General features: G+C 42.6%; 1 protein-coding gene across 1 annotated transcript in view; it reads right to left on the bottom strand.

The window, feature by feature from the left end:
- Positions 1-13466, bottom strand: part of LMBR1 (limb development membrane protein 1) — a 135644-nt gene that overhangs the window by 86527 nt on the left and 35651 nt on the right. The window contains exon 4 of the mRNA XM_065400140.1: positions 12645-12784. Within this exon, the coding sequence (XP_065256212.1) occupies positions 12645-12784 (140 nt within the window). The remainder of the gene's footprint in view (positions 1-12644; positions 12785-13466) is intronic.

Below are 13466 nucleotides of genomic sequence, written 5' to 3'. Positions count from 1 at the left end.
GTTTTTGATTCTGGTAGGTGGTGATAGAGATTTATCCAGCCTGTCCTTGTTTGGTCGGTAAACCAAGTTCAACCACATTTGGCGGCATTGCAAGTGAAGCCTGGCATGCAGTATCACCACCGTGTCCACTGCAGTATGCCCCGAGAGTTGGAGGCAAAGCCCGGTTAGTATCTAAAGGCTACTTTGAAAGGTGTCTACAAGTGTGATTAAGGATAGGAACCTGTGTGGACGCAAGAGGACTTTGGCCTGTAACGAGTCGAGGTTGGCCCCTATGAATACACTGGGGGGAGGGTTGACTTCTGGATGTTGATCTGTAGACCCAGTTCTGTAAACAAGTTCATCGTCGCTTCGATGACTTGGTGAGCCTTTCTGAGAGATCGGGCTCTGAGGAAATAATCATCCAGGTAGGGGTAGACCATTATCCCTTGGGAACGTAAGTAAGTGACTACTACTTGGAAAATACTCTTGGAGAGCTGATGATAGCCCAAAGGGGAGCACTCTGTATTGGTAATGGTCATGTCCCAGAGTGAATCTGACAAATCATCCGTGAGCCAGTAGGACTGAGATATGAAAATAGACGTCCTAAAGGTCAAGGGCCGAAAACAAGTCTCCCTGTTCCAAAGTTGGAATGATAGTTGATAAGGTGACGATCTTGAATTTTTGAGCCTTCACAAACTTGTTGAGAGCTCGGAGGTCAAATATGGGTCTCCAACCTCCCTTCTTTTGGGGTGTTAGAAAATAATAAGAGTAGAACCCCTTAACTCGTAGATGTTTAGGTACTGGTTCTATGGCTCCTAACTGTAGGTGATGCTCTACATCTTGTCATAGTAAAATCACGTGACAAAGGGCCCTGAAGAGGAACAGGGAAGGGGGATGTAGAGTGGGTAGGGAAGTAAAATGGATGGAGTACTCAGTTTGAACAATCCTGAGGACTCATTGGTCTGATATTATGCATTCCCAGGTACTGCGGAATGCTGCCAATCATGGCAAATGGGTCTGGAACGATGGTTGGCTGTGTTGGTCAAGAGGAGTGGTCTAATGGCACCTCAACCTGCCTGTCAAAAGTAGTGCTTAAACAGAGAGGGCTGGGACAAAGATTGTGGACCAGGTGGTTTGTGTTTAGGGAATTTCCCTTTCTTTCTTTGTGGCTCGTAGTAGTGTTGAGGTTGGTACTGAGACGCATGTAGTCTATACTGGGATTGGGGATTAAATCATCATTTTTGTCCAAGTAAATAGATACCCAGTGACCGGATGGTAGCGCTGGAGTCCTTCAGGGTGTGAAGGGAGGCATCAGTCTTGCTAGCAAAGAACTTTGTGCCCTCAAAAGGAACATCCTCAACAGTGGACTGTACCTCTTTCAGGAAGCTTGACAAATGGAGCCATGATGCTCATCGCATCACCACAATCATGGAGATGGACCTAGCCACCATGTTTGCTGCATCAGTGGCAGATTGCAGCGATGTTTTTGCCACTAATTGGCCCTCCTGAATAATGGCCTTAAATTGGTCACAATAGCTTCTGGCATGTTACCTGCACCGATTGCTCCTGTAATGAGCAAGCCATCGCTGGCGATGTGGACTTGTGCACTGGGAGCGTCTTTTTAGACAAGTGCTTACTCCTGTCCTTCGGTGCCAATGACTTGATGCCCATGCCCATCAGGTCCGTGGGCCTGTGAGCGGTGTCATTTGCTGTCAGTTTCCGTGAGCCATGGGTGCTGGACTGAGATGGTCGCGGTGCTGGCAGTGCCGATGATACCGAGATGGTGATTGCTTACAGCTATCTCAGGGCTCACTGTGGGGACTTCCCTCTCTTTTTAGATGATTTATGAGGTCTCTTCCAACCCTACTCTTCTATGATTCTATGAAAGAAGGCTGTGATGGTTAAAAAAAAAAGAAATAGTTTAGAGGGGAAGTGAAGGCAGCTATAAAAAATTTTATCAATGGAAGAAGACGTCATAAAATCAACACTGATAAAGTCTGCAAATGACCAAAAAATGGGGAATGGTAAATAATGAAGAGGACAGATCAAAGATTCAAAATGATCTGATTGCAGGGTAAACTGGGCACAAACAATATGCATTTTAATACGTGTCATAAACCATGATGGGGATGGTCAGTCCTAGTGATGGGAGCCATGGCAGTCAGGAGCTAGGAGGCCAGAGCCAGAATCAGGAGTCTAGAGTGGTGTTGGAGTGAGAACAAAGCTAGAGCAGTACTAAGAACAGGACTAGAAGCAGGGCTGGAGCAGGCTAAGGCCTAGGGAGTCTGTTGTCACTATCAGGCAGGAGAGAATTCCAAGCCCTGGAGTGACATTAAGCAGAGAGCTGCTGTTCCTCCAATGAGGCTTATATATCTGCCTGAAAGTCATCAGACCAGTTCCCGGTTTGTGGCCAATAGAGCTAATGAGATCATGGGATGAAAAGGGGGATCTCAAGTAGGAGTAGAGAGGTTATTTTACCGCTGTATTTGGAATTGGTGTGACCATTGCTGGAATACTGTGTCCAGTTCTGGTGCCAACAATTCTAGAAGGCCTCTAATAAATTGGAGAGGGTTCAGAGAAGAACCACAAGAATGATTAAAGGATTAGAAAACAAGCCTTATAGTGATAGATCAATTGAGCACTTTGAGTCTATCTGAACAAACGGATTGTTACGGGGTGACTGGATTATAGTCTAAAAGTATCTACATGGGGAACAAATAATTATTAGGCTTTTCAGTCTATCAGAGAAAGGTATAACATGATCCAAAGGCTGGAAATTGAAGCTAGACAAATTCAGACTGGAAACAAGGTGTAAATGTCTGACAATGAGGGTAATTAACCATTGGAACAATTTATCAACGGTTGTGGTGATTTTCCATTGTTGACAATTTTTAAATCAAGATTGGATTTTTTCTAAAAGATTTCCAAAATAATTTATAGAGCAGAAGTTCTATGGCCTGTATTATACAGGAGATCAGACTACAAGATCACAATGGTCCCTTCTGACCTTAGAATCTATCAATCTATGAAAGAGGTGAGATTTGCATTTAGTTCTGATCAAGGTAAGTGAAAACTCATGGCGATTGGGGGAGGTCCCAGATGACTGGAAAAAGACTAATGTAGTGCCCATCTTTAAAAAAGGGAAGGAGGAGGATCCGGGAAACTACAGGCCAGTCAGCCTCACCTCAGTCCCTAGAAAAATCATGGAGCAGGTCCTCGAGGAATCAATTCTGAAGCACTTAGAGGAGAAGAAAGTGATCAGGAACAGTCAGCATGGATTCACCAAGGGCAAGTCATGCCTGACTAACCTAATTGCCTTCTATGATGAGATAACTGGCTCTGTCGATGAGGGGAAAGCAGTGGATGTGTTATTCCTTGACTTTAGCAAAGCTTTTGATACGGTCTCCCACAATATTCTTGCAGGCAAGTTAAAGAAGTATGGGCTGGATGAATGGACTATAAGGTGGACAGAAAGCTGGCTAGATCGTCGGGCTCAATGGGTAGTCATCAATGGCTCGATGTCTAGTTAGCAGCCAATATCAAGCGGAGTGCCCCAAGGGTCGGTCCTGGGGCCAGTTTTGTTCAATATCTTCATTAATGATCTGGAGGATGGCATGGACTGCACCCTCAGCAAGTTTGCAGATGACACTAAATGGGGAGGAGTGGTAGATATGCTGGAGGGTAGGGATATGATACAGAGGGACCTAGACAAATTAGAGCAGGGGTAAGCAACCTGCAGCACGCAAGCTGATTTTCAGCGGCGCTCACACTGCCCGGGTCCTGGCCACTGGTCCGGGGGACTCTGCATTTTAATTTAATTTTAAATGAAACTTCTTAAACATTTTAAAAACCTTATTTACTTTACATGAAACAATGGTTTAGTTATATATTGTAGACTTATAGAAAGAGACCTTCTAAAAACTTTAAAATGTATTACTGGCACGCGAAACCTTAAGTTAGAGTGAATAAATGAAGACTCGGCACACCACTTCTGAAAGGTTGCCAACCCCTGAATTAGAGGATTGGGCCAAAAGAAATCTGATGAAGTTCAACAAGGACAAGTGCAAAGTCCTGCACTTAGGATGGAAGAATCCCATGCACTGCTACAGACTAGGGACCTAATGGCTAGGCAGCAGTTCTGCAGAAAAGGACCTAGGGGTTACGGTGGACGAGAAGCTGGATATGAGTCAACAGTATGCCCTTGTTGCCAAGAAGGCTAACTTCATCTTGGGCTGTATAAGTAGGGGCATTGCCAGCAGATCGAGGGACGTGATCATTCCCCTCTATTCGACATTGGTGAGGCCTCATCTGGAGTACTGTGTCCAGTTTTGGGCCCCACACTACAAGAAGGATGTGGAAAAATTGGCAAGAGTCCAGCGGAGGGCAATAAAAATTATTAGGGGGCTGGAGCACATGACTTATGAGGAAAGGCTGGGGGAATTGGGATTGTTTAGTCTGCAGAAGAGAAGAATGAGGGGGGATTTGATAGCTACTTCCAACTACCTGAAAGGAGGTTCCAAAGAGGATGGATCTAGACTGTTCTCAGTGGTAGCAGATGACAGAACAAGGAGTAATGGTCTCAAGTTGCAGTGTGGGAGGTTTAGATTGGATATTAGGAAAAACTTTTTTACTAGGAGGGTGGTGAAACACTGGAATGGGTTACCTAGGGAGGTGGTGGAATCTCCTTCCTTAGAGGTTTTTAAGGTCAGGCTTGACAAAGCCCTGGCTGGGATGATTTAGTTGTGGATTGGTCCTGCTTTGAGCAGGGGTTGGACTAGATGACCTCCTGAGGTCCCTTCCAACCCTGATATTCTATGATTCTATGATCATCTTTTTCCCTCCTGTAATTTTTTTTTTTTTAATAATTTTCAAACCACTTCCCTCCCTCCCCTCCCCCCCCAAAACACACACCTTACTCCAGAGATGGGCAAACTATGGCCCGCAGGCCACATCTGGCGCACGGGACCCTCCTGCCCGGCCCCTGAGCTCCTGGCCCAGGAGACTAGTCCCCAGCCCCTCCGCTGCTGGTCCCCCTCCCCCGCAGCCTCAGCACGCCACTGCAGAGCCGCGGCCTGAGCCGGTGCTCTGTGCTGCGTGGTGGCGTGGCTGGCTCCAGCCACAGCCGCGCCGCCAGCCACCGGTGCTCCAGGCAGCACAGTAAGGGGGCAGGAGGCAGGGAGCAGGGGGGGGTTGGATAGAGGGCAGGGGAGTTTGGGGTGGCGGGCCGGGGGTGTGGATAGGGGTCGGGGCAGTCAGAGGGCAGGGCACGGGGGGGTTGAATGGGTGCAAGGTCTCGGGGGGCCCTCAGGAAGGAGAAGGTGTTGGATGGGGCAGTCAGGGGCAGGGGTTTCAGGGGCGGTCAGGGAGAAGGGGTGGTTGGATGGGGCAGGGGTCTGGGGGGGGGCATTCAGGAATGAGAGGAGGGGTTGGGTGGGGGTTCCAGGGGCAGTCAGGGGACAGGGAGCGGAGGGGGGGTGGCTCAGGCAGGAGTCCTGGGGGGGCCGTCAGGGGGCAAGGAGCGGGTGGGGGGCATAGGGGGCGGGGACCGGGCCACGCCTGGCTGTTTGGAGAGGCACAGCCTCCACTAACCAGCCCTCCATACAATTTCCAAAATGCGATGCGGACATCAGGCCAAAAAGTTTGCCCGCCCCTGCCTTACTCCCTTCCTTTGGCTGGAATGGACTGATTTAAATCCTATTGTACAAGTTGCTGGTAAAGTCAATGGACTTGCACAAAAAATTAAATGTAGCCCTAACTTGCAGCTACAGAAAACAAAATTACACAAAACCCCAAACACACATGAAACAACATAACGGAGACAGCCAGTCAAATGCTAAAGAATGTGTGTGTGCGCGCCACATTCCCAAGGGTGAATGCTCCATGACTGGTGGCAGGATTGTCTCTGTTGAGGGGCCCTTGCCTTTGGAATTTGGTTTTCTTCGTTCCCCATGAGTCTAACAGCATTTAGGAAACAGCAGCAAGAGCCTCTCAGCCACTCTTAACTGCAAGTACTGGGTGAGAGGAAGCAGGTTTGCACAGTCCCTTTCCCCGTAGGTAAACCAGTGAGCATGAAGTATTATTTCTCCTGTTTCCCATATTTATACAAAAGTGGAAGTACTATGCCAGTTTGTGAGGTTGTTTTTATTTGGTTTCCTTTCACTGTGTGCACTTTACATGGCCTTATTTTAATTACCTAGAAATCAGATAGAAAGGTTGAATTTGGTTGGTTTTGTTAGTCAGCTGTCAAAGTTTCAAGAATTATGATAGATGTGTACTTACTAAGCACAAGAAAAGTAAACAACTGACTTACAGAACAAGCATTTGCAACATAAAAACATACACTAAACGCCAGGTAAATTTCAGAAGCATGTTCTTTTGTGTCATTTTGTTTAAGTGGATTATAGAATGGTGACTTGAGGTTAAGCAAGATGATGATTTTTAAGAAGTTGAGATTTAAATATTTGTACACTAGCAGGGTTGATGGGAACTACATCCTTCCCTTCTGGGATATTACTGGCATATTAATATTTATACACATACATCTCCCTCCATTCAATAAATATATTATATTTATATTATACATAAGATTTATTGTGGGGAAAAACCTGAAGAAAGTAAAATTACATTGGTACAGTCAAGTGACCATCAACAAGTCCTGTCCCCCTCCCCCCTTCTCTTCATTATCACTTCAGTTTTGTTTTCCCACCCCACATCCCAATCTGGTGGACTAACTTGAGAATACAGCAGTACAATATAAACTGAAAAGTAAACAGTTATGATCCCACTGTACTGACTGGGTGCTAAAGTTGTATACAAGATACTTTGCAGGCCTTCATCTATTGGCAGAGTTAACTTTAGTTGAATATTGTACAGACTCAGTGAAATCTCAACGTACAAGGCTTTCCTAATCAGCCCACTCAGATGCTTTTTTGTATTTCTTTGTATTGATTTAAGAGGAAATTTGCCATAAAACAAGTTTTAACAATTCTGAAACAAACAACTCAATCTTGCACATTTGGCAAACAGCTTAGATATCCCAGCACTTTGCTTCCTGTTTATGTGCAAGTTTCATTAAGTTCTACCGCCATCTGCTGGACACATTTAAAATAGCATAAATGAAAATTTTACCATTTTTAAGTACATTTTCAGGAACTGTTGACAGTTCAACTTTCGTTACACAAAATTACTCATCTTGAATATTATGCACTCTCTGCCTAGTTATATATATAGTAAGAGGAGACTTTTTAAAAGTCACCACTAATATTAAATAATTACAATCATATACCAAGGCAAGAATCCAGCAAAAAAGGGAGGTACTCACAATAGGTTAAAAAAAAAAATGTACCCACTGTTAATAAAAATCATAGAAGTGGATACTTAACATATCAATACAAGAAACTACAGTGCATCAATGACAACATTTAGGTTCTGATTTATACAGGCAAAAGTTAAAAAAATGCAGCCTTAACTCTGTTCCTGTGTGAAGAGATTACAACGAAGTCTTCAATTATAAGACAAAATAGTATTTATCAAATGCACAGTAGCAACTTGTAGTACTGTATATTATTGTGTGCACCAGGTGAAGTCCACTAGAGACTTTTCTATGAAGTGGATAATAAATCAAACATAACACACTACAGAACAATTCGAAGAGGAATAGTGGAAAAACTACTGGAAAGTACAGTCTGCAGCTCAATTTGTTTTGTAGTTGACTGCCTCATCCTCTATATAACACCTGAGGAACTCAGTGCTATTGTTTCAAAAACTGAACAGTACTTGGCTGTTAAATATGTATTTCAACAATTTAGTCAAGAGAATTTGTTAGTCTGCTATAGCTTTGTTTCATTACAATACTTAAAATAGTATAAATTTACAACAATGAAACAGTATTAGATATCAAAAATTGTATGACAGGTTGCAGGAAAATGATACATTATACTATATTTGAGAAATAGGGAGTGATCCTGTATCTAAAGATTCTTACATTGCGTACACAAGGGGACAGAATTATGGAAGTTCAGGCAATCATTTCCTGACTTCAGCACTTTAGAGTGCAATCTTAATGTTCTCGTAGTTATTTTTTTTAAAACAACACTTCCTAATTACTTTTGAAAGAAAACAGAAAAGAAATTTCATAATGTGACTAGGCATCTCATATACCTAATAAAGTCCGCATGAGGGAGCCCATCTCCAGCAAGCATTATAAACTGTGAAGCATTTACTTTGCCAGCTTGGGAATTAAAATCCTTTTTTTTTTTTTTTTTAAGAATAGGGTGACAAGGAATGACTGTCTTAAATCTGTAAAGTATCATGTGTCAGTAGAGACAGAAAATTAACCAAATCTAGGTATCATAAGGAAGAATTTCAACTAGTTTTGGAAAAGTGGGGAGAGAAGAAATGAAGGAAACAAAGAGAAAGGTAATGCTGCCTTAATATATTCCAAGAGACAGAGTATTTAGTTTGCTGCAAATTTCTTAGAGGTTCTGTTTTGTGTTTGTTTGTTGTTGGGGGGGGGGGGGGTTGGGGGGGATTGTTTTTTAAAGTTAATATACAATTAACATACAAAAGCAAAATAGATGGTGCCAGAGAGATAGGTGAACAAAGTCTAAGTCAGAGTACAAAGCTTAGAGGAGGGATTTGAAGAAGGGAAAGGATGGGATGCTTGGCACAGAAGAAGAGGGAAACCATTCCTGATGTAGAGGTGAAAAGGCACAGTAATAAGTGGGTGAAGGACTCAAGAATTAAGAAGGGGGTTTAAAGCAAGGCACAAGATGATGATCAGGAGGAAATGGAACCAACATGTAGGCAAACACAGCCAAGTAAAATTCAGGCCAGCATATCTAATCTTCTACACCAAGTCTCACTGCAGGAGGTCACAGAGCCTAGGCAATGCCTGGCAACCAAAAGCATCATATTTGTGAGCCAGCTGTATTGCCTCAGATTGGGTGGCTTGGTGCAGCTAAGAGGAGCACAAAGCAAGAACCCCTCTGTACTGGATGCATGGGGCTTAGTTCTGGGATTTCTAAATTCCAAGCCTAATCAGGCCCCATTACCTGACCATACTATATCACTGCCTGTCACATGCAGAGGATAGAGATACTGCAGGGAAAATGCAACTGCCTAAGGCCAGGTCTACACCCAGCCGCTAGTTCGGCGGCTGGGAATCGAAGTTCTGGGTTCGATTTATCGCGTCTGGTCTGGACGCGATAAATCGATCCCGGAAGCGCTCGCCGTCGACTGCGGTACTCCAGCTCGGCAAGAGGAGTACCGCGGAGTCGACGGGGAGCCTGCCTGCCGCGTGTGGACCGCGTCTGAACCGCGGTAAGTTCGAACTAAGGTATGTCGACTTCAGCTACGTTATTCACGTAGCTGAAGTTGCGTACCTTAGTTCGAATTTGGGGGTTAGTGTAGACCAGGCGATAGTTAGATGCAGAGCTTGGGGTACATGTTCAGAGACAATGGCTTTCAACATGGAGCAGAAAAAAGGGGCATAAGTGACTCAGGTTAGTGGAACATATGGAAATTCTCAATAGCAGGAAGGAACAGCTTGTCTCAAATTCACTTAAGAGATACTACACTCTAGGCTTAACCAACTAGAAAGTTTACCTTTTGAAATATTGGGACGCTTCAGAACCACATATCAATTTTAAGCCTCATTACTGCATCTTCACGGCTGAGGATTTTAGGGAGATTTCCAAACCTGAGCCGGCTTTTGTAGGTGACAAATCTGAGGAACTGTCACAGATTGAAGTGTCACTAGAGGAGGTTTTGGAATTAATTGATAAACTTAACATTAACAAGTCACCGGGACCAGATGGCATTTACCCAAGAGTTCTGAAAGAACTCAAATGTGAAATTGCGGAACTATTAACTAGGGTTTGTAACCTGTCCTTTAAATCAGCTTCTGTATCCAACGACTGGAAGATAGCTAATGTAACGCCAATATTTTAAAAGGGCTCTAGAGGTGATCCCGGCAATTACAGACCGGTAAGTCTAACGTCGGTACCGGGCAAATTAGTCGAAACAATAGTAAAGAATAAAATTGTCAGACACATAGAAGGACATAAATTGTTGGGCAAAAATCAACATGGTTTCTGTAAAGGGAAACCGTGTTTTACTAATCTAAGGGTACGTCCAGACTACCCGCCGTATCGGCGGGTAGCGATCAATTTATCGGGAATCGATATATTCCGTCTTATTAAGATGCGATATATCGATCCCCAAACGCGCTCCCCGTCAACTCCGGAACTCCACCGGAGCGAGCGGCGGTAGCGGAGTCGACGGGGGAGTTGCGGCCGTCGATCCCGCGCCGTGAGGACGGGAGGTAAGTCGGAATAAGATATGTCGACTTCAGCTACAGTATTCCCGTAGCTGAAGTTGCGTATCTTACATCGACACCCCCCCCCCCCCCAGTGTAGACCAGGCCTTACTTACTAATTAGAGTTCTTTGAAGGGGTCAAACAAACATGTGGACAAGGGGAATCCAGTGGACATAGTGTACTTAGATTTCCAGAAAGCCTTTGACAAGGTCCCTCACCAAAGGCTCTTACGTAAATTAAGTTGTCATGGGATAAAAGGGAAGGTCCTTTCATTGATTGAAAACTGGTTAAAAGACAGGGAACAAAGGATAGGAATTAATGGTAAATTCTCAGAATGGAGAGGGGTAACTAGTGGTGTTCCCCAAGGGTCAGTCCTAGGACCAATCCTATTCAACTTATTCATAAATGATCTGGAGAAAGGGGTAAAAAGTGAGGTGGAAAAGTTTGCAGATGATACTAAACTGTTCAAGATAGTTAAGACCAAAGCAGACTGTGAAGAACTTCAAAAAGATCTCACAAAACTAAGTGATTGGGCAACAAAATGGCAAATGAAATTTAATGTGGATAAATGTAAAGTAATGCACATTGGAAAAAATAACCCCAACTATACATACAATATGATGGGGGCTAATTTAGCTACAACGAATCAGAAAAAAGATCTTGGAGTCATCGTGGATAGTTCTCTGAAAATGTCCACGCACTGTGCAGAGGCGGTTAAAAAAGCAAACAGGATGTTAGGAATCATTAAAAAGGGGATAGAGACTAAGATGGAGAATATATTATTGCCCTTATATAAATCGATGGTACACCCACATCTTGAATACTGCGTACAGATGTGGTCTCCTCATCTTAAAAAAGATATACTGGCACTAGAAAAGGTTCAGAGAAGGGCAACTAAAATGATTAGGGGTTTGGAACGGGTCCCATAAGAGGAGAGATTAAAGAGGCTAGGACTTTTCAGCTTGGAAAAGAGGAGACTAAGGGGGGATATGATAGAGGTATATAAAATCATGACTGATGTGGAGAAAGTAGATAAGGAAAAGTTATTTACTTATTCCCATAATACAAGAACTAGGGGTCACCAAATGAAATTAATAGGCAGCAGGTTTAAAACAAATAAAAGGAAGTTCTTCACACAGCGCACAGTCAACTTGTGGAACTCCTTACCTGAGGAGGTTGTGAAGGCTAGGACTATAACAGCGTTTTAAAGAGAACTGGATAAATTCATGGAGGTTAAGTCCATTAATGGCTATTAGCCAAGATGGGTAAGGAATGGTGTCTCTAGACTCTGTTTTTCAGAGGGTGGAGATGGATGGCAGGAGAGAGATCACTTGATCATTACCTGTTAGGTTCACTCCCTCTGGGGCACCTGGCATTGGCCACTGTCGGTAGACAGGATACTGGGCTAGATGGACCTTTGGTCTGACCCAGTACGGCCGTTCTTATGTTCACTGTCCAGCACACTGTCTAAAGTAGAACTGGGTACCTCTGCTTTTTGATAACTCAGCAAATAGCTATCTTTTCTATTAGCAATTTGGCCCCTGACATCACAAGGTATGTTTTTTCCTCCATTAAAACATCTACATCCAATGACAATCACCAATTCCTCACCAAGATGCATCTTCAAACTGCAGTATGTTAGCTGCTCGGAACTATATTAACGATATATCTGTAGAGCACTAAGCACGCTTACTATTATTTGAATTCTGGCAGCGCCCAAAGTGCTAGACACTGTCAACACACAGGGAGACCAGAATCTACCTTGACCAATTTCACTTTAACAAAATACCATAATAAATGTGGCAAGATCAAAATATATAAATTTTATATACATGATTTACTTTTAAAAATAAAAGCAGCTAAAAGTCACTGCTTCTCAATCACTGTCATTGTAGTTGGCAAGTTTCTTGTACGAACCACTAGCCGTATTTGAATAAATAAAAACACAGATTTTTACCTCCATATTCCTCTTTAGCTCACTGAACATTACAACTACAGGTGAAAGAAAAAAGTCTTATTACACATTTCCAAGTTACTTAGCTTCCTGTAAAAGCAGTTCTTATACTATACATGTTTCTGTATTCAAGAACAGTAGCTTTTGGGTTGCCTTCCTTAGTCGACACAACCCTCAAAACGCCAGAATGGTGATGACTTGTAAACTTGCTGCTGTGCATTAGATTACAAATGCCTAATTTAACAATGGCATACAAACCAAGAACATTTACAACTTTAAGCCATTATGCCAGTAAGTATATAAAAACAAAAGGATCACTCAAAACCAGAAATGCACTGGAAGTGGTGTTATCTGTTAAAATGTGCTTTTAATTACATTATGCAAGTACTAACCATGAATTAGAGAGCCATTTAACCACTGAATATAGTAGTTTTGTGGAAAAGAAAGCAGGATCTCATTGCTGATTATTGAAAAAGGTAGAAGCAGGACGGCACCAGCTGAAACTGCAAGAGTGAAGGTACTCAAAAACAGCCTGGAAGTCAAAGAAATGTATCATTGTTACTGCCCATAAAATAACATGTTTCAAACAACAAAGTAGTTAATCTAATTCATGGTGCTCATTGGAAAAATGTATTAATTTACACTACAAAAATGCACTAATTTTGAAAGGTCATATTTACAAAAGTACATGCCTACATCTTTATTTTTCAGATATCATGTGGTTTACAGAATTATCAAAATTATATAAGGTAAAAATAATTCATTCATTCTTGAAAAAAGATTAGGATTTTTCTTCTCTTGGGTTGGAATACATTCATGATCCAAGCTCAATTAAGTATTTTGACATATACTTTTGGACAATATACCTTTCCTTAAGACTACTCAGGAAAGTGGTGAGATTAGGGGAAGGAGAGATTGAAAGATACCACTTACTGATTCAAAATGAGTTAATGCAACTATTAATCACTAATAATGTCAACAGGATCACATTTGAACATGACTATTTAACCATGCAATTGTAGGTTTACTGCATTTCTTTCCATACAAAGTATGGACCCATCATCATTTGATGGGCTAAAGATTATTTTTGTTGGCTAGATAATAGAATGAAGGGAAATCTCAACTAAAAATAAAATAAGTGTTTAAAATTTTCAAGGGAAAAGTATACTGAGCTGAAATACTCCAAGAACAATTTACAATAAGTACCATTTTTT

Source organism: Emys orbicularis, chromosome 2 (genome assembly GCF_028017835.1).
Source record: "Emys orbicularis isolate rEmyOrb1 chromosome 2, rEmyOrb1.hap1, whole genome shotgun sequence".
Lineage (NCBI taxonomy): Eukaryota > Metazoa > Chordata > Testudines > Emydidae > Emys > Emys orbicularis.
This window is presented reverse-complemented; position numbering and strand designations above follow the sequence as displayed.